Source organism: Notothenia rossii (assembly GCF_949606895.1).
Source record: "Notothenia rossii genome assembly, chromosome: 9".
NCBI lineage: Eukaryota > Metazoa > Chordata > Actinopteri > Perciformes > Nototheniidae > Notothenia > Notothenia rossii.
In genome coordinates this window covers 4613002-4633363 of record NC_136907.1, presented here as the reverse complement: position 1 = coordinate 4633363, position 20362 = coordinate 4613002, and the positions used below count along the sequence as shown (strand labels likewise).

Sequence of the window (20362 nt, the reverse complement as noted above, 5' to 3'; positions counted from 1 at the left end):
ATCATAACTTTGGATCTTTTTTTGTTTTGTTTGACGCGCAAAATACGACACGGCAGCTTTTAGGAATGAAAAAACTTTTTTTCGCTCAGCGTTGATTCTTTGTTTGCTGTAGATTGTGACGCAGCCTTCTTGTGTTGTGCTTCTCATATATTATTATAATGTCCCTATTATGGGAGAACATGTTTTAAATGTTGCTATGCATGGCGCTATTTAGATCCCTTGGAGATCTCCATTCAAATATGGTTTCATAATAAACATATTAACTTATGTTATACACTGATTAACAAACTTGTAAATGAGTTCATGGCTGGACAAACTCTGCCTTTTTATTTTTTGCCTTTCCTTTGTCCCAACCTATTGGCTGATTAAATCTGCCTAATAACCGATTAGCAGAGAAAAGAAAGGGGACACGACACTGACTCTTTCAAAGTAGAATACTGTGGCTAATTTAAAAGCACATATTAAAATAATAGTGGGCCGGTTTCCTGGCTTCAGAGTCGCTGTACAGATCCTTGATTATTTTCAGCAATTCAACTCGATCTGATGGTGCTCAGCAGCTGCTATTAGAGAAACAACTAAATGAAAGCTTTGTAGGTCAAGAATATGGACATCATTAACTTGTGCCAGAGCCACAATCAATCCTGGCCCTCGCTGTGCGGCCTACACAGAACTGTCACAAACACAATATCAGACTTATTAACAAAGATGAACAATCAGTCTGATTATCCAGCCAAGATCAGAGTGGTGGGTTGAAAATGCAAATGCTCAGGAAATGTGATATTAATATCCAAGCTGGAGGATCATGTGAGTAGGGTGAAGGGCTTCGTAAAGGAAATGGCATTGTGCCTGTCATAAAATGTATCAAAGAAGTTTATTTAGTGTGACTTCACCCATTGGTTTATGGATTTTAGTTCAGAGCCTTGAGTTTGGCAATTTTGGCCGAAGACATCTTGTTTTTTGGACTGAGAAGTGACAAGAAGTTGGACCTAAAGACAACCAAATGCTGAACCGAACATTGTGAGGCCACCAAAGGGTTACAAATAAATTAAAACGACGTAAAACAAACTGTGAAAGGGTTGAAGTTCTAAGACAAAAATGTGGAAAACCCACAGACCGTGGAAGCAACCTGCCACTCAAAAGTTAGCCCAGCTCGAAAGCATATCTCCTGCTTAAACTTCTATTTTATTCTAAATGGGACCATCATTTACAAAATGAACATTGTGCTATATTGGAAAAGACTTAAAACTAGAGATTGGAAGCATTAATTAGTCAGGAAAATATTTTACATGATAAATCAAGAAAAAGTGAGGTAGTTCTCTCATAGACTACAATCAGCCTTCTTTAGCCCCGAGAAATGATAAAGATTTGCGTCACTTCCATTGGCTTGTCAATTTAACCTGTAGGTTGACTCTTGGACTTCATCTTCTCTGTAGATAATGATCATTCATTGAAAATAATCCATGTGAATACACAGCAATTACGATACGATATTACGATACGATATACGATACGATATTACGATATTACTTTATTTGTCAGATCAAGTCTGAAATTTGACTTGCGTCCCAGCAGCTCCATGTCCAACATCAACAGACAAGTATCCAGACACAATACATGAAACACAAACAACAAACATTTAACATAACAGCACAATCAGTGAGAGAGAAGCTGCTCAAAGAGCCTTCCGCGTGTATTTGATCTGGGATCAGCTCTGTGTTTACTGTGAGGATTGACTGATGCACAAAGGATGCTTCAGTCTGACTTTATTGAATGATGGGACCCTGTATCTCCGGTTAGATGGTAGCAGTTCATATTCAGTGTTCAGAACATGGTTTGGGTCAGAGAGGATGTTGTTGGACAGCCTCAGGTTGTTATGATGAGTCATAGAGTCTCTGACAGGGTTGACCAACAATCTTTGAGCAGATTTTTAACAGGTGGAGCAGTTTTGATTTTAAAGCTGCCGACAAACATTTGTACCAGGTAATATTGCAGTACTGCAGAATAGACATGATCACAGATGTAAAGAACAACAGAAGAATTGTTCTTTAGAATTGTTAAGATATTTAAAACTGGACCAAAGTGCGGCATGGACAAACCATCCAGCCACGTGAAAGGTTGATGTGTTAGCAGAAGTAAATAAGTAAGTAATTTTACTATAAGCACTGGTCTTTATTTGTTTTGTGTATTTCAACTTAAAATATCATTGTGCTGCCAATTTTGGAGCCCTAACCCAAAAGGCCGCTACACACCAACCCGATTCTGGGACTCAGAGGCCGTCAGAGGCAGTCTGGCATTCGTGGCGCCCTGCTCAGGTTGGTGTGTCCCGCACCGTCCTCTCTTTACGGAACATTTTCAAAACTCCCGCTGGAGGCCAGAGAAAGTGATTGGCTGTTCAGCTTAGCGAGTCCGTGCATGAGAAGCGAAGTGGAAGTGAGGGACCAAAACAAACGATTAAGAAGGCACACACAGACGGTTAATCTATTTCATTTTCATCTCACCCGGACGCAAGAGTTTCTTTTTTATGTTTACATGTTTTCGATCGACGAGAGAGAGTGGGAATGGAACCCAGACGCTATTTGCTGTTTGTTTATATTACGCAGCCTGTTCTTCTTCTCTCTGTGTATAGTCTGTCTTCCGGTTGTTGCCTCTTTTGAAGGACGAATACACACTACCGCTGCCTGCTGGTAAGGAAAGTTATTGCCACTCGTCAACTGAAGTCTTTGCGGTGTGTTCGTAGGCGGGCGGCGTAGCGGACGTAAAAGTCGGGATGCTTTCGGTACGCGTTCTTTGGTCTCAGGTTGGTGTGTCGCGGCCTTAACCCTAACCCATGGCGTTTGAAGATATTTTAAGTTATTTTAAAGATTTGTGTTGACAACGAAGTCTTGCTGGGGGAAGAAACATAATTGGTACCAAGTCACAAAACAAGAATTTTCCCATTTGATAAGTTCATGTTTTCCAGGACATTCTGGAAAACTTGGTATTTCAGAACAAATGATCGAGCAAATGATCTTGATGCCTCACTGGTAGCAAACTGTGACCGTTCAGTTACTGTATTCCCAGGGAAGAACTCTATAAAACTAAACCCATTAATCACGGACCACAACATCAACACGCTGGGCAGCAAAATAAATGTTTTCTTTGTTTTTTGGGGTTGACGGTGGTTTCTCTGCAGCATTGATTCATTGCTATTTACGAGAACAAAAACGACTCAAACCACAAACAGAGACTTATTCCCAAACTTTTGGGATTTAACAACTATTGACAGTCTTTTTATGTTGTATTAATGATGATGGAGGTCCTTGTTTGACCCTGAATGTGGCCTGATGGATAAATCGTTTGACCTTGTAATTCATGCATTAACTAAACCTAATGTTAACCTTAATATTACACGACTATTTAACTAAGTGCACTGGCTGTCAAGGAGATCATGCCTGGAAAAACTAGCTGATTAAATCTGCCTAATTAACCATTAGAGGAGAAAAAAGAGGGACTCACTCCCGATTCCTTCATAGTTCATACTGTAGCCTAGTTAGTGTGAAAATACAAAGATATGAAACAAATATTGGGTTAATTCCCTGGCCTGTAGATACCCCTGATTATGTTCAGCGATTAAACTCAATCTGATTTGTTTCTGGAAGGGTTTAAAAAGGGCCAATACAAGCTAATAAAACGGCTTTCATTATTGTTCTAACTAATTCCCTCTACTGCCACAAAACAGAGACAGATCGATTGTCTGTTCATTTTGAAACTCTTTCATTAACTTTAGAATAACGAGAGGGAACATTACCTCTGGTGTGCAGCTTAATGATTTGTTTGAGAGAACTGTAACTCAGAGACCAAAGATCCTTTCATTCTTCACAGCTGTCAAACTTTCCCCAAGTGAGACACCAACGCCTTGACCTTTTGGAGATCCTGTCTGACCTTTGCTGACCTCAAATACTCTGGTCCCATTGGAGCAAGCTCCGCTGCAAACACCTGTTACACAGCTGAGCTCTGTTCATTCAAGGTTTCATCATTTGTGCCATTGACATGTATTTGATTAGATTTACTTTGAATGTGTAAAACAATAATAGAAAAATTTAACATGAGAATTATTATACAATACAAAATGAATCAGTGTCAAATTGATAAACAAAAATATTACTCACTCTAAGTTATATATAAACAATTATAAAACGGACAAGTCAAATCAAGCAATCTGATTGGTTCTTAGCTGTGATATACTGAGCGTATACCACGGGTAGAATTGTAAGTTACTTTTCAGAACAAGTCAGTATCCCTCCGCGTCTAAGAAAAACAGTATACCGTTGGGCTGAAAAGAAACTGCCTGCAGTTTGCTAAGGGGGTTGTCGACCCTCCACTTCGCGTCGGGCCAAACCACGCCCCTTAGCTGGCCTGTCGTGAGCTATTGCTTAAATAATTTACTTAATTACACATCCGAAAAGGGGTGGGAAGAAGTGTACACTTATTTAATCCCACCCCTTCTCCCAAAAACTCAATTACTGACATACATATATATTTTTGTTTTTCTTAAAGAAATACATTTGTCATTCAAAAACAAAAACAACAAATAAATAAACAGATAAATAAACAAACAAACACATACATAACAGAGGTAAATGATATTCAAGAAAAGATAAAATAACAAACCAAATAAATAAATCTAATCCAATCAAATCAAGTTGTATTCATATAGCACATTTTTAAAACGATTTTTGGTCAATAAATAAACTGCAAACACCCAGTTATGATTAAACAACGTCATCAACGTTAAAATCGTGTCCTCATACCTTTTTTTAAAACAGTTTTAAGTTCGGACATCCCTTGAGCTCCTCAAATGTACATTTATATTGTAATATAGAAGAGTGTTCACCCAGGACAAGAGACAACATCAGATGTTTCCGCAAACACCCCAAAACAACATGTTTGGTAATAACGATGGACCAATGGAGAAGGTCAGCTTCGTTGTAGGGATCAACGAAATGTCAGACTTTGCAACAGCTGTCTTCTGTTTCTGAACAACAGTTTATATATATATTAATATATATAAACTAACCCTAAGCATGATTACACTTGTTACCAAACCTTAAGCACAAGTTTGTTACTATACCATGACAATAAATATTTTCTAAGCCTAATGAATTAGTTATAATAACCCAGATCTGAATATCTTTCCTCGACATATCAGTATTTTCTCTCTGTTGAAACTAACCAAAGAGGCGTCATATCATGAAACAGATTCATTTTTTTATAACGATTTGTAAACTTTTTGGATAAATGATGGTGTCATGTCGATAGATGGGTTAAAATACACTTGTTTATATCGCTCCAGAGTACTGTCAAATGTTATCTTAGTAGTAGCCCTGTGTCAAATTTCATTTTCTTTTACAATATCTTTTTAAGTCTAGGTTGATTAAAATGTGTATATTTCCTCTTTTGGTCTAGTTTCTAGTTAAAGGGGGCATATCATGAAAATTCACTTTTTGATGTCTTTCATACATAAACATGTGTCCCCGGTGTGTCGGGGAACTCACGCAGCCTCAGAAAATAAAACCCTCTCTTTTCCTCCTTACACAAATATTTAAAAACAGGCTACAACGGCGCTGATCCAGATTTGCGTCCGATATGACGTAATATCTGAAATGTGGACCCACGGCCCAATCAGAAACGTTGCTATCAGAAACAATGCCCGACTGTTTTGGACGTAATATGGTCGGTGTTTACATTAGCATGGCTAACACTCAGAGCTAACCTGTACTGGAGAGCATGTGTGTGAAGAAGCAGGAAGTAAAAAGGAACTCACCTTGTGGTATAACCGGCAAGAGAGAAAGCCTTTGAGCTCCATACTGTTTCAGAAATAATCCTTGATAATCCATGATATGGCGTTTCATCACGGCAGTATTTAGTTTAGACAGTAGCTGCCGGGTCCCGCATGAGCTCAGACCCCTCCTTTTTATTTAAAGCTTTATACCCCAAATCAGCACTTTAGAAACAGGAAGTGAAATAGAGGGATATGAGGCATGGCTAGAATGGGTGATCTGTTTGGTATTTTGAGCAAAACACTTCATAGACATGTTTTTTATATATTTTTATATATCTGAGACCTATGCTATTGCCTAAAGATAGCATGATAGGTGACCTTTAAGTTAGTTCGCTAGGAGGTAAAGCATGGAGGAAGCGATTCTGTCAGTAGCCATAAGCACAATTATACATTTATAAACCAATGTCGTTTTCACTCCCCATGTAAATATAAAAGTGTGAATAAAGCAACGAGTAAAGTGGGTGTTATTTTGATTCCAACAATGCAATGCTTTAGAACCGGCGAGGCATTTGGAAGCCCACACATTTCTTGTTTGATGTTTTTTGGTCATTGAAATGTTTTCATCCTGACAACATGTCATCAATTCAGGAAATGAGAGTCCCTTGGCATTTTGAAAGGACAAAGGATGAGATCATACCGTGAATTGTTTCAGTTCACTACTCAGCGATGTAAGATGCAGTGGCCTTTGAGTTAAAAGAAGCGGGGGAAAAGGTTGCTAAGGAGACAAATGGAAATCAAATTATAATTTCGATTCCAAGAAAGCACTCTATGTCAACATCCATCTGTTCAAATTATTTATCCAATATATCATATTCAATTTACATGTATATAGACTCTACTTGCACTATTTTTATTTTATTAGTGTTTACTTACACATCTCAAAACATTCTATTGCATTTGTTTTATGTCCTATATATATTCATGTTGCACTGTTGGAGGAGCCTGTTAAAGGTCACCTATCACGCAAAATCCACTTCCTCATGTCTCTTCTACATCAACATGTGTCCCCTCTTCTTCATGTCTCTTCTACATCAACATGTGTCCCCTCTTCTTCATGTCTCTTCTACATCAACATGTGTCCCCTCTTCTTCATCAACATGTGTCCCCTCTTCTTCATGTCTCTTCTACATCAACATGTGTCCCCTCTTCTTCATCAACATGTGTCCCCTCTTCTTCATGTCTCTTCTACATCAACATGTGTCCCCTCTTCTTCATGTCTCTTCTACATCACCATGTGTCCCCTCTTCTCCATGTCTCTTCTACATCAACATGTGTCCCCTCTTCTTCATGTCTCTTCTACATCAACATGTGTCCCCTCTTCTCCATGTCTCCTCTACATCAACATGTGTCCCCTCTTCTTCATGTCTCTTCTACATCAACATGTGTCCCCTCTTCTTCATGTCTCTTCTACATCAACATGTGTCCCCTCTTCTTCATCAACATGTGTCCCCTCTTCTTCATGTCTCTTCTACATCAACATGTGTCCCCTCTTCTTCATCAACATGTGTCCCCTCTTCTTCATGTCTCTTCTACATCAACATGTGTCCCCTCTTCTTCATGTCTCTTCTACATCACCATGTGTCCCCTCTTCTCCATGTCTCTTCTACATCAACATGTGTCCCCTCTTCTTCATGTCTCTTCTACATCAACATGTGTCCCCTCTTCTCCATGTCTCTTCTACATCAACATGTGTCCCCTCTTCTCCATGTCTCCTCTACATCAACATGTGTCCCCTCTTCTTCATGTCTCTTCTACATCAACATGTGTCCCCTCTTCTTCATGTCTCTTCTACATCAACATGTGTCCCCTCTTCTTCATGTCTCTTCTACATCAACATGTGTCCCCTCTTCTCCATGTCTCTTCTACATCAACATGTGTCCCCTCTTCTTCATGTCTCTTCTACATCAACATGTGTCCCCTCTTCTCCATGTCTCCTCTACATCAACATGTGTCCCCTCTTCTTCATGTCTCTTCTACATCAACATGAGTCCCCTCTTCTTCATGTCTCTTCTATATCAACATGTGTCCCCTCTTCTTCATGTCTCTTCTACATCAACATGTGTCCCCTCTGTGGAAAGAGACTCTGAAAGTTTCAGGAACAAAGATTCTCTCTCTTTTTGATCCATTTCTATAAAAACCTGTCTGAAAAGGAGCTGATCAGATTTTGGCCACTTTATGATGTCATAACGATGTGTTGTCTTGTGTAACCATTAGCCAATCAGCAACCAAGGTAACCCCCCCCCCTTATCACCTGAATCTCCTCCTAGAGCTCCATTGAGTTCTTTGTAACCAAATGTCTCTCAGAGGGGCGTGGGGAGGGGCTCCTTATTTTCATCTAAAGTAACAGACAGAGAATCAGCACTTTGGAAACAGGGCTGAAACAGAGGGGATTATGGGTAATGCTGCCATGATCTGTTTGGTGTTTCAGCCAATCAGAGACAGGTTCTGGATATATCTGAGACCTGTGATATATTGATGAAAAACAGTCTGATAGGGGGACCGTTAATTTGTTCATTGACATATCTACACTGCAGCTAATGTGCACATGACAATAAAGCCTTGAATCTTGAATCTGAGCAGTGCCATCAACGCTAGAAACAGATTCATAATTAATTAAAAACCAAAATTAGATATTTGAATCCGTTTCTTGCATCTTTCATTTCAAATTCAAAAAGGCCAACCCAGTCTCACAAAAAAAACGTGTAATAGCTACGTTGGGCAAAACGTTGGGTTTATTCACAAATAACGTGACAGGGGTAGAATATGTTTTCCAATTCATTTCTAATGACCGGTGTCCATGTCACGTGATCGCAAACTTTCCCAGTGAGAAAAAAAAACTTGGCGGACACCCGATTTTTTTATTGGAAAATTGTAAATTGTACGATAGTTTGGCCGTTATAATGCTTTTTGATTACATTTCTAGCAAGAAGTTTATATTGTACTTTTAGAATCCACGTCCAGTGGATTTGTAGGGTCTAAAGTTTGATAGATATTATGAAGATTATTTGAGCTCCATGTTTTTTTTACAAAATATTGTATCCATGCCAAGTCTTGAGAGGGTTATTTGTGAATAAACTACGTTTTGCCCTGTGGACCAACGTAGATATTTCATGTTTTTTTTTGTGAGACTGGCTTGGCCTATTTGAATTTGAAATTATAATAATAGCAGGTCTCCCTTGAAAAAGAGATCAATTGATCTCAAGGGATTCACCTGGATAAATAAAGGTTTGAAATTAAATGAAATATATTACGTTTTGCCCTGTGGACCAACGTAGCTATTACACGTTTTTTTTTTTGTGTTGAAAAGGCAGACATGGGTGCAGCAATAAAAAGTGTATTACTCAACTCCAAAGACTCCATCGTCAACAATGTTTCAGGATGTGGCTCAAGGAAATGCTTTTATATTGCAGAGATGGAAAAGATTTGCAAATGGAATTACCAAAACGATTTCCTGGATGTTTGGAGGCTGTTTTTTTATTTAGTTTGCTGCTATACATCTTAATTATGTTTAAACTCTGCCTTATACTGACATACATTCAGACAATAAGTGTTATTCCTTTTTTAATTAGCCGAAGTTAACCGAAGTTAATTTCTCCCTAGAGTGGTTTTGCTGTAACTTATTTCAGTGTGAAATACTTGCTAGCTGCTTATTTACTTCACTGATGCAGCCCACAGTACTGAGCCTGCTACTATGCATGAAGAAATGATAAGTATACACAAACTATATTATTCATTCAACTGAGCCAATATGAAATTGGATCTCAAACAAACAGTAATCAAAATATTTGCAGAAAGGATCATCTTCGTAATTTATGCAGGCCCACTTATGCTTTGTCATTCAAGTCTGTTTCCCACAAATTGAGACAGATTGAGACGCAGAAGCACATTGATTAAATACAAAACAATTTTGTAAATATCCATTTGTTGAGTGATTATTTCTCTGAAGCTATTATCACACGCCAAGAACGCCATGAGATTTCAGGGTTTTTCTTTCAAATGATGAAAGCAAGCAGACACTTTCGCATTTCTTGTATCCCTAGTGAGCTTCTGTGTGTCACTAATTTCCTTTTCTTTCTCTCTCTGTCTCTACAGCTACATTGGGGACATTGGACTTCAGTTTGCAGTATGACCAGGAGAACAATGCACTCCACTGCACCATCAACAAAGCCAAGGTGAGCCGACATGGTGACAATAAGTGTGACGTTAATTTGCAGCGTCTACATTCAGATCCCAGTGGCTGACTCCATTTCGAACGTTTTTGCTTGCAATTCAAGGGCATCTGTGACCAAATTCATTTTCAGACACTTTGGTTTTACTGAATGTACTAACATGAAACGAGCAAACATAGCAGTTGATTTAGGCAAGGCAAGGCAAGCTTATTTATATAGCACTTTTCAACACAAGGCAATTCAAAGTGCTTGCCAGAAATGAAAGAGCAATAACACATTAGAAACATTAAAAAGCAAGGTTAATAAAACATGAATAACTCAGGTACATTACATGTCACTTGTTAGACACTTTTATCCAAAGTGACTCACATACTCTGTGGACAATCCCCACATGTCACTTGTTAGACACTTTTATCCAAAGTGACTCACATACTCTGTGGACAATCCCCACAGGAGCAATTTGGGTTGAAGTGTCTTGCTGACTGCAGTGGGGTTTGAACCTGTGACCCCCTGATCCGAACACCTACACACAACCGACTGCACCACACGCCTCCCTTTTTAAAAGTAGTCAGACCTGCAGGTTTCGTGTGGTTTGTTCCAGATATTTGACAATATCCCGAACCAGATTCTCACACTCCTCGACCCCTAGTCTTCCCGTGAAATGATAGTTCTTTTGACAGTTCCTCAGACAACACATGTTCCTGTTTCACTGTCACCCGAACCCATCTTTTCATTTCAATTCCCAGAATTAGGATTTAACTCAACTGATACCAAAAGTTGCCGCCCGATTGAATGAGTCTTGCTCATTATTCATTATCGACTGTATACAAATCTGTCACTGCCTCGTAAGAAGGCGATAAAAAGCTCATCAATTAAACCAAGTGACAGTTTTTGTTACGGTAGAGTGAAGCAAGCAGGACCCGAATGCAGATTCAACTGAAAACACCATAACTCGGATGAACAGAACACTCCCCTGTGAACACAGTCACAGACAAACGAGAAACCAACCAAGACGGACAGCAAAAATAGAGCTTAAATACAAACAAGACTAATCAACGAAACAAGAGACAGGTGAGGAGGGAGGAGAAAACACAGGGGCACCAGGTGAACACAATCAAGAAAACAGGTAGGAGGGAACACACGCAGACAGGAAACCAAGGACAGATCCAAACAAGACAAAACACAACACAGACAGATCGTGACAGTTTTTCAATATGTTCTCAAATTCAATAAGACGAAACACTCAGACGTGAATATTTTTACAGCAGCCCACTATCCTGTCAACCTACACATACTGGCAAAAAGGCGACTCGACACATCCCACGATTCTCCCTGTGAGAGAGATATTTACATCTATTTTCATCTCGGAAAGCATTCATTATTTCCGAACCGTATTGCTAACAAACACAACAAGAAGTATCATCTTACCAATTGTGTTTCATAACTCAAAGCAGCATCAATCAAATCAAAGATCTAATGTGACTTGCTTAGTATGATTGGAAGTGGTGGAGACCAAAACAGAGATAAAAGGAGTAGCATTGGGCGATATGTTAAAGTTTGTCAGCCCTCCAATGTCCAATGTTGCTATAGGTTGATTACCAACTAATCTACCAAGTATATTTGGTTAATATCTAGTCAGAATATCTTTACACTCGATATAAGACCTAATAACTGAAGAGGTAACAATGCAGTGAGATAGAGGATCTTGTTTTTAGACAATGCATCTTCAAGAATCTTGAAAACATCTTATTTTGAGTTGTATCTCAAATGAAACAAGTTCTTTAAGCTGCTGTGGTTTTTGTAAGAGATGGTTAATCTTGTTTTAACAAATACATCTCACTTGATTTAAAAAACTAAAACAAATTATTGTTGGAAAATCACCAACTAACATCAGAAAACTGAAACTTTGAGCATTTCAGGCTTATTTTGTAATAACATTTACTGATCCTGGTGAGATATAGTTCAAAATAAGTTTTCCCAGCTAATTAAGATCTGATTTATCTAAATATCCCGTCTAATTTCAAGAAATCTAACCAAGCAAATGTTCACTTGCTGGATAGGCAGATTTTTGTACTTGTTACAAGCGAAAACACCTCGTTTCATTTTCCTTTTACTTGATTTTGAGACAGCATTTTTTCCAGGGTACAAAATGTAATTTAAAGAGACACATACGAACCAGAAAGAGAATCAAAACCACTAAAAGGAAACGTAAAACAAGTACAAACAGAGAGAAAACGTCTGCAAAGAGACTAAAAAGGACCACAAAAAGACACAAAGTTTGATTGATGCTTAAAATACTTATGATAAGGCTTCTTGCATTCCTTTGATCAAGAGCCCATTCTCTTATAACCGTATATGTGCATTTCTATAATGAGGGTGCACCATTATATTAGCAAAATAACATAACAAAAACCTGGGATATACTAAGCTAAGCGAAGATACATTCGTCCAACCGTCAAAGCCTATAAAGGAGATTAATCTTGGACTACCTGTAAAATGTCAAACAGTGACCGAGACCTTAACTTTTAAGCTTTTATTAAAAACAGGATATTATCAAAGACCTTTATGTTTAATTTCCTCTGAGTGGTTTTAGGGATCTTTCATCACAGTAGTAGGGTGAGAGAGGACCATCTGTTTTGTAATCTGCTCCAGTTTGAGGTGTTAAATTGCCGGAGCTACTGTTTACTCCCTGCAAATATGTTTGTGATATATTCAGAAGATAATTTTAATGAGTAGAACAACATGCAGTATCAACCACCGTTTTCTAAGGTGGTTGAGTTTTCCTTTTGAACAGAAACACTCAAACTAAACCATGTCAGCAGATGTTTGAAATACAAATCCAACAAGCCCAATAGCAACGCAAAGGGGATCTGCCAATAAAGCCTTCTAACAAGGAACATGTTGGGATGTCATTCGGGAAAATCACAGTGTAACTAATAACAAAAGCAGTTAGGTTTGTCAATGAGTCATAATGCACTATAATAAGTTAAGTCAAAGTCAACTTTATTGTCTATCTTTCAGTTTGTGCGTACAGACAGAGGGATCGAAATACTGTTTCCCACAATCCAGAGGAATACAAAAATACAAATATAAAAATATTTATATACACATACTTAATCAACAGACACATATACATATGCACACATTCAAAGATAAATAAAAGCACGGCATTCAGTATAAACAAAATAGCCTCACAACCAAACACATTCCTTTTTATTTTTCGTACTCATTTTTAAACTAGGACCGTTTATAAATAAAACGTTAACCTCAAAAAGGTAACAGATTACATGTATGTATCTATGAGTAAGCCCACTAGTGAGCTAGCATGTTTTAGTGAATCTGAATAAAACGCGGGGTTAGGCATGATACATTTAATGTCAATCTTACTCTCAGTTTGTGTTTACAGACAGAGAGATCGAGATGACGTTTCCAACAATCCCGAATGTAAAATTATACAGTATAGATATGTATATAAATATGTATAACATATGTATATATACACAATCAACTGACACATGTACACATATACACACATTAAGATAAGAAAAAACACAACAATCAATATACAAAATAACAGTCACTTCAATATCAATATCTTGGTGCAAGATGACATGTATGTATCTATGAGTAAGCCCACTAGTGAGCTAGCATGCTTTATTGAATCTGAATAAAACATGGGGTTAGGTTTCTTTGTATTCACCCATGATAATACATACAACATAAAATACAGCATTTAGGTGCACCATTAATAAAGGTGCTAATTAGGGCTGTCCCGAATAAAAAAATTTGGGCTCCGGATATATACGTTTAGCTAAACTAAGCTATTACTTCCAGCATTCAGGTGACTTTTCATAGTTGTTGTGCCACCGTGGTAGGCCAGTTTCATATTACATATTTGGCACACTCCCTTCGTCTCAGCGTCGTTCAATCTAAAATGGTCCCACACAGCTGAAGTCTTCGGCATTTTGTTTTCAGGTGTGTGAAGCGAAGTGAAGCGTGACGTTTGAAAGCGATGTCAGGCGCCCAAGCTGAGATTGTATATATTTCCGCATTTTAACAGTGCAATTAAAAAGTATAAATATACACTGAACAAAAATATAAATGCAACACTTTTGTTTTTGCTCCCATTTTTCATGAGATGAACTCAAAGATCTAAAACATTTTCTATATACACAAAATAACCATTTCTCTCAAATATTGTTCACAAATCTGAAAAAAATCTGTGATAGTGAGCACTTCTCCTTTGCCGAGATAATCCATCCCACCTCACAGGTGTGGCATATCAAGATGCTGATTAGACAGCAGGATTATTGCACAGGTGTGCCTTAGGCTGGCCACAATAAAAGGCCACTCTGAAACGTGCAGTTTTGCTTTATTGGGGGGGTCTGGGGGGGGGTCCGAAAACCCTAGGGTTAAACCCTAACCCTAACATGTCACCCATCTCCTTGGCATAGAGTTGATCAGGTTGTTGATTGTGATCTGTGGAATGTTGGTCCGCTCCTCTTCAATGGCTGTGCGAAGTTGCTGGATATTGGCAGGAACTGGAACACGCTGTCGTATACGCCGATCCAGAGCATCCCAAACATGCTCAATGGGTGACATGTTAGGGTTAGGGTTTAACCCTAGGGTTTTCGGACCCCCCCCCAGACCCCCCCAATAAAGCAAAACTGCACGTTTCAGAGTGGCCTTTTATTGTGGCCAGCCTAAGGCACACCTGTGCAATAATCATGCTGTCTAATCAGCATCTTGATATGCCACACCTGTGAGGTGGGATGGATTATCTCGGCAAAGGAGAAGTGCTCACTATCACAGATTTTTTCAGATTTGTGAACAATATTTGAGAGAAATGGTTATTTTGTGTATTTAGAAAATGTTTTAGATCTTTGAGTTCATCTCATGAAAAATGGGAGCAAAAACAAAAGTGTTGCGTTTATATTTTTGTTCAGTGTAGTATAAGAATGTGGCAATTCCCCTTTATTGATAGAATACATTTAGGGGGAAAAAAACCACAAAAAAACGAATATCCGAATAACGAAATTGAAAACAAAATAGTAGACCAATGACCGAATATTCGGATATTGTTCGGATATTGTAGTGGTAATATGAAAAGCAATGATAGGAAAGGAAAGGACAACTTGATAGACGAAGATGGTATTATAGAATAGAGATGTAAAATGTTTCGTGTGGTGTTTGAAGCCGAATAAAGCCAGAGGTTTAGTAACTGCGAAATTTCCGCAGCAATAGTTTGTTAGCTGTTTGTTGCTTTAGCCTATAGAAGCTACCTTTTAAGATGCTAGGCTACACACCGTTGCGTCATCAAGCACCAAAACGCCAAAGAGGGACTTCTTTTGGGGGAAGAAATTGGCAAACACACAAACACAAGCTTTGTGTAGCATGTTGTGAAACAAAAAACTGAATTGTGGCACAAACTGTCAGAGTGGTAAATGATGAAAGGATGCTGGTGACAGTTACTTCTGATGGGTAGCTAGCTTTAGTAATAGATGATGAAATACAGTCGTACAGTTCAGCAGCATCAGACTGTAGGAGCATTCCTGCTTATTGGAGATCAAACAGTTGGTTATTTACAGGAGGGTCATTTACAGAGAAGAACACTTGGGTTTTCAATCAAATATGTATGGATGCACAGATAGGCAATATCCGGGCCCCTGGGTTGGGTCATTGATCGTCTTACATGGGGAAGACTAACGGGAAATGACGGTAGACCACTCAGCCTTAATTATCTCAGCCAAGGAGTTTTCTGTTCAGTTTGTCTGTCTGTTTTCCTGTTTGTTGTTGCATTACCGAATTTATTTAATTTTTATGGAACTTGGTGGAAGGGTGTAGCATGGAACAAAGAAGAAGCCATTACATACTTGAGCTTATCAGTCTCACAGGGCAGATGCACAGATATATTACACTTCTTCAACACATAAGGTATTTCTGCTGCATTTGTGTAATGTTGAATGAAATTGGAAAATTGTGTTCAAGACTGGGAAAACTCTCATGAAAGTCTCTGACACTGAAAAAGTGTCTTGTAAATACTTGAAGTGATACAATACAAGTCATCTTTGTTTTCAGCGTCCATGTTGACACAACAAACAAACAACATTTGGAAAAAAACGATATCCAAAATTGGTACATTGAGCCATTCGAGGAGGTCATGAATGCAGCATTGTCCTTGCCATTCTTGTTAATTCAAGTATCACGAGCGCTTAGAGTCAGGTATGGTCAAAAAATAATGATTAGACAAGTCTAAAAAGAAATATTTAAGAAGATATAAATGCATACATTTTGCCAAAACTATAAGAAAACATTTTGAATTGTTTTGACATTTTAAAAAGTACCAGTTCTTAAGGGCACCACAATGTATTCATTTTTATGGAGCGATTTTTCATTCTCGAAGACCCTTTACATGTGCAGGGTGAAATTCATAAAACATCCTGTGTTGTGGTTAAGATAAATTGCATGTAAAGAAAGTTTTTATAGGTTGTTAGATATCATCAGTGAATCAAATCCCCCAAAGTAACCCTTTTGGTGTGTATCCAGATACTACTTGTATTTATTTTTTGTCTGCTAGAGCCATCTCTTCCCATATATCCTGAGGCCCTAGATGAGAGCAGATTAAAGTTGTTTCTGAATCAATACTTTTCACAGGCTTCCGACTGACAACCAGCTTAGCAATGATAAATTGTTTAATTAATACATAAACCAAAAATCCAGCATATTGGAGGTGGACTGCAATACTGTAGCTCCCACCATTTGTACATTTTAATAAAAATCCAATTTTGATTGAATATACAATAAATGTGAGTCCGGCGGAATAGTCTTTTCCAATTCCCTGGGCTGTGTTTGTTGTGATGAAGTGTTGGTTCTGACGTCAGCAGAGATAACTCTTTCCATCCGTCTGCCTGAATATCTGCTCTGGAGAAAAGTGGGCATCAGAGGAGAAGGTCTTGGCAGAAGAGTTGGACAGCAGAGCGGGCATGAGGCCATCTTGATTTATGGCCGTTATTTTCTCTGTTGCTCTGCTGGACTTTGTCTGCTGCTCAGCCAACCGGAGGAAATGCTTTTCCTTCCTCGGATACTGTATATAACCATTACCATGATTTAATTTGTTTGCTAAATCCCTTATTTCTTTTTCCAGCCATAAATGTGTTTTCTGGTGTTTTGTTTTGTTTGATTTTCAAAAGCAACTGTGACTGACTGTACCTCAGTTTGGCATTTCTCAGATTGTATTTACCCTGGCTCATGGATTCAAGGCTTGTATTGTCATGTGTGCATAGCGACAGTGTAGTTATGACAATTACATTCTCAGGTCTTCTTACTTGCACTTTTTTTTCTGTTTTTCTGTTTTATTGGGTTGCACTGTTGAAGGAACCTGTGACCTAAGGTTTTCATCATCAAAACTTCACTGCAGCTATGTACAAATGACCCATAAAAGCCCTCGACCTTGAACATTGAAGGTCACAGGCTCCACTAAGGTTGCATTCACACCTAATAGTCCGCTTCTCTGGTGCACCGGACCACAGTTTGTCACATTGTTTCATTTTTCAGAAGGTTCGGTTTGCGTTCACACGGCAAAACTCAAACGGAATATAAACTTTAAACACAAGTCATGTGCTCGGAAATGCTGGTCAACCATTGGTCAGACATTAAAGGGGTAAAAACGCAAATCCCGGCAATTTCTACCGGAGCCTCCGCCATGGAGCATCGGCCGGTCATTTTCATGCTGTTGTTAATCTGGAGAGCATATCAACAGCAACGGCGCATATGATTATATAATCAGACAACGTGCGATACAAAACATTATAACACATATAATGAGAGACGTTCTGCAGTAAGGAGGGGGTTTCACCGACGGCAGGTGGCTCTGACTTTTATGTATAATTTTTTGTTTAATAGTTGTTTTTACTTTACACGACACTGTTCAACACTTCATTCTGCTTCACTCTTTCGCTAACGATTTTGAAGACATCCGCGTTCTTGTGACACGTAAATACTACGCTTCCTATGTTTTGGTGCGGACTGCGTTCACACTAGCGCTGAACTGCTGAACTGCTCCAGAGTTCACTAGCAAGCGGTCCGAGACCACCTCTTTTAGGCGGACCAGAGTCCGGTTGTTTAAACTTTAGTTCACTTAAGAGGTCTCGGACTGTGTTCACACCGACCCAAATGAACCGCACCAAGCGGCTAAACGCAACAGGATTCGATTCAACCGGACTATACACGGCTGGTGTGAACGCGACCTAACCTTGCAACACTGATTTGTATTTTTCTTTGTTTTATTTGTTGATTCTTTTATCTGTCAAAGTGTCTTTGAGTTCTTAGAAAAGCGCTATATAAGTGTCATCTATTATTATCATTATTATTAACACAATAAAACAAGACACAATTGTGCAAGTAAATACAAATAAAATATAATATAAATAGTGCAGAATAGTCTATATATACAAGTAATTGGATTATATATATATATATATATATATATATATATATATATTTATATATAAGTTGCAAACAGATGAATGTTATGGATGTTCTTATTCTTCTGCATAAAGATACTTCTTGCATCGTTTTGTAGCGGTTCGTGTATGCAGTGTTGGTCAAGGTGTTTCTTCACTTGCATGTGTTTTTGCATTTGATTTGTTTTATCTGCCTTGTTTTTGAAACTGCAGCGTGTTCCTTCTTACGAAAGTGTTTCGGACGCGTTTGCACCTGTCGGACATCTTCGTTTTTTTGTTTCAAAGCAGTGTTAACTTACAGGTGCAATGTTTCATTATCAGAGCCTGGTTGGCATTTGTTCAGAAAAATAAATGTTGTGAATGCAGAAAGAGACAAAATGTCACCAGACAACATAACTAAAAGCAAACAAAAGAGGTCATAAGAGAGTGCAAAAGGAAACTGAACTGCATTTCCATTCAAAAAGATTGATATGTCAAATGTGAGGAATGCAGAGTGGCTTATTTCTTCTTTTCCATTCAATTGCTATTAATCACATTGACACTTTCAAAATGGAAAACCCATGACTAAAATCCATCATGGCTAATGACACACTAGAAATCTACAAAGAAAGGAAAGCTCAGCAAATTTCGAATACAAAAAAAAATCCCCTGTTTGACAAACTGAAATATTGGTTTGGTATTTTTCCACCGTAATAGCTAATAACTTATAAAACACTGATCTTTCATCACTCATTTTGAGAAACAATCATCATAAAGTAGGGCACTTATCATCAATCAGGTCATTAACTACCCAAACTGAAACAGTAGAGGAATATTAATTGTGTTCTTTTGTTTTGAAATGACAAAATAGTCAATTAATTAATTGATCCACAGCACTCCTTCTCCTCTGCTTCCTCCCACTTGGCTAATTGCTGATTTGCACACTGCACACTAATTTCTGTTTTTCTGTAATTAATTAAAACTCTTCTCTTATTTGAAGCTGGCAACTTGTTGAATGCCCTGTTATATCTCTTGTAAAAAAGCTATGGACACTGTTGGCCTCAGTTTTCTGTATCTTTACAACAGCTCACCAACTAAAGGTTTTTCTAACACCCTGATGTTTGTAACAAGGAGTTGAACAACAATCCTTGACCCGGGGTTAAGTCTTTAATTAGATCAACTGATAAGGCCATTACTCACTTGGATGTAAAACGATTAGGTTTGTCAATCGTTAAACAATGTATATAAGGTGCTGTTTACACAGGAACGCAACGGGTTGTATCCGCTACTTTTCTCTTTCGTATAGCCCGTTCGTTCACACGAGGCCGTAACGGAACCGCGGAAACGGACCCCTAAAACGATAACGGGTACCAAGGTGGATAGATCTGCAGACGTCTCCGTGTGTACGCCCTATATGATCATTTCCTGATAACGATGAAGCCATAGCCCCGCCTCTCCCCACCTCTGCTGCTCACTGCTGGTGGAAATGGAGAACTAAATGGGGTCCTTCTCAGGTCGATTATTTGAATTTCCTCGGCCCTCGGTATCACCGGAAGTTGATTTGTCTGCGCCATCTTGAGTACCGTCCCATGGCCCTTATTTCTGCCGGAGGACCGAGGATCGAGGAGTGATAATGGAGGAGCGATAATCAAGGAACCACCAGTCCATCCTCCGGTGAAATCCACAGATACTTGCCCCGCCCCCTTACGGTGTATCACTCACTGATTGGACGATGCAGTGCATGCACTGATCTGATGCTTCTTGACATGAGAGCCGTTTCCCAGTGGAGTGAAGAAAATACATGAAACTCACGAGAGTCACTCCGCAGTTTAAACTGTGTTTTGTTTCAATTAATGTTTCAGTTAGTTACAAATATGTGATATATCTGGACAACAAAGTGGTCAAAAATCATTTTATTCATTTATTGGAAA

The 20362-nt window shown here is 38.6% G+C and overlaps 1 protein-coding gene across 1 annotated transcript in view; it reads left to right on the top strand.

Annotated features, from left to right (window-relative positions):
• The window catches only part of doc2b (double C2-like domains, beta), a 177112-nt gene that overhangs the window by 86549 nt on the left and 70201 nt on the right, over nt 1–20362 (top strand). Inside the window, exon 2 of the mRNA XM_079651524.1 lies at nt 9914–9993. Coding sequence (XP_079507650.1) covers nt 9914–9993 — 80 coding nt within the window. The remainder of the gene's footprint in view (nt 1–9913; nt 9994–20362) is intronic.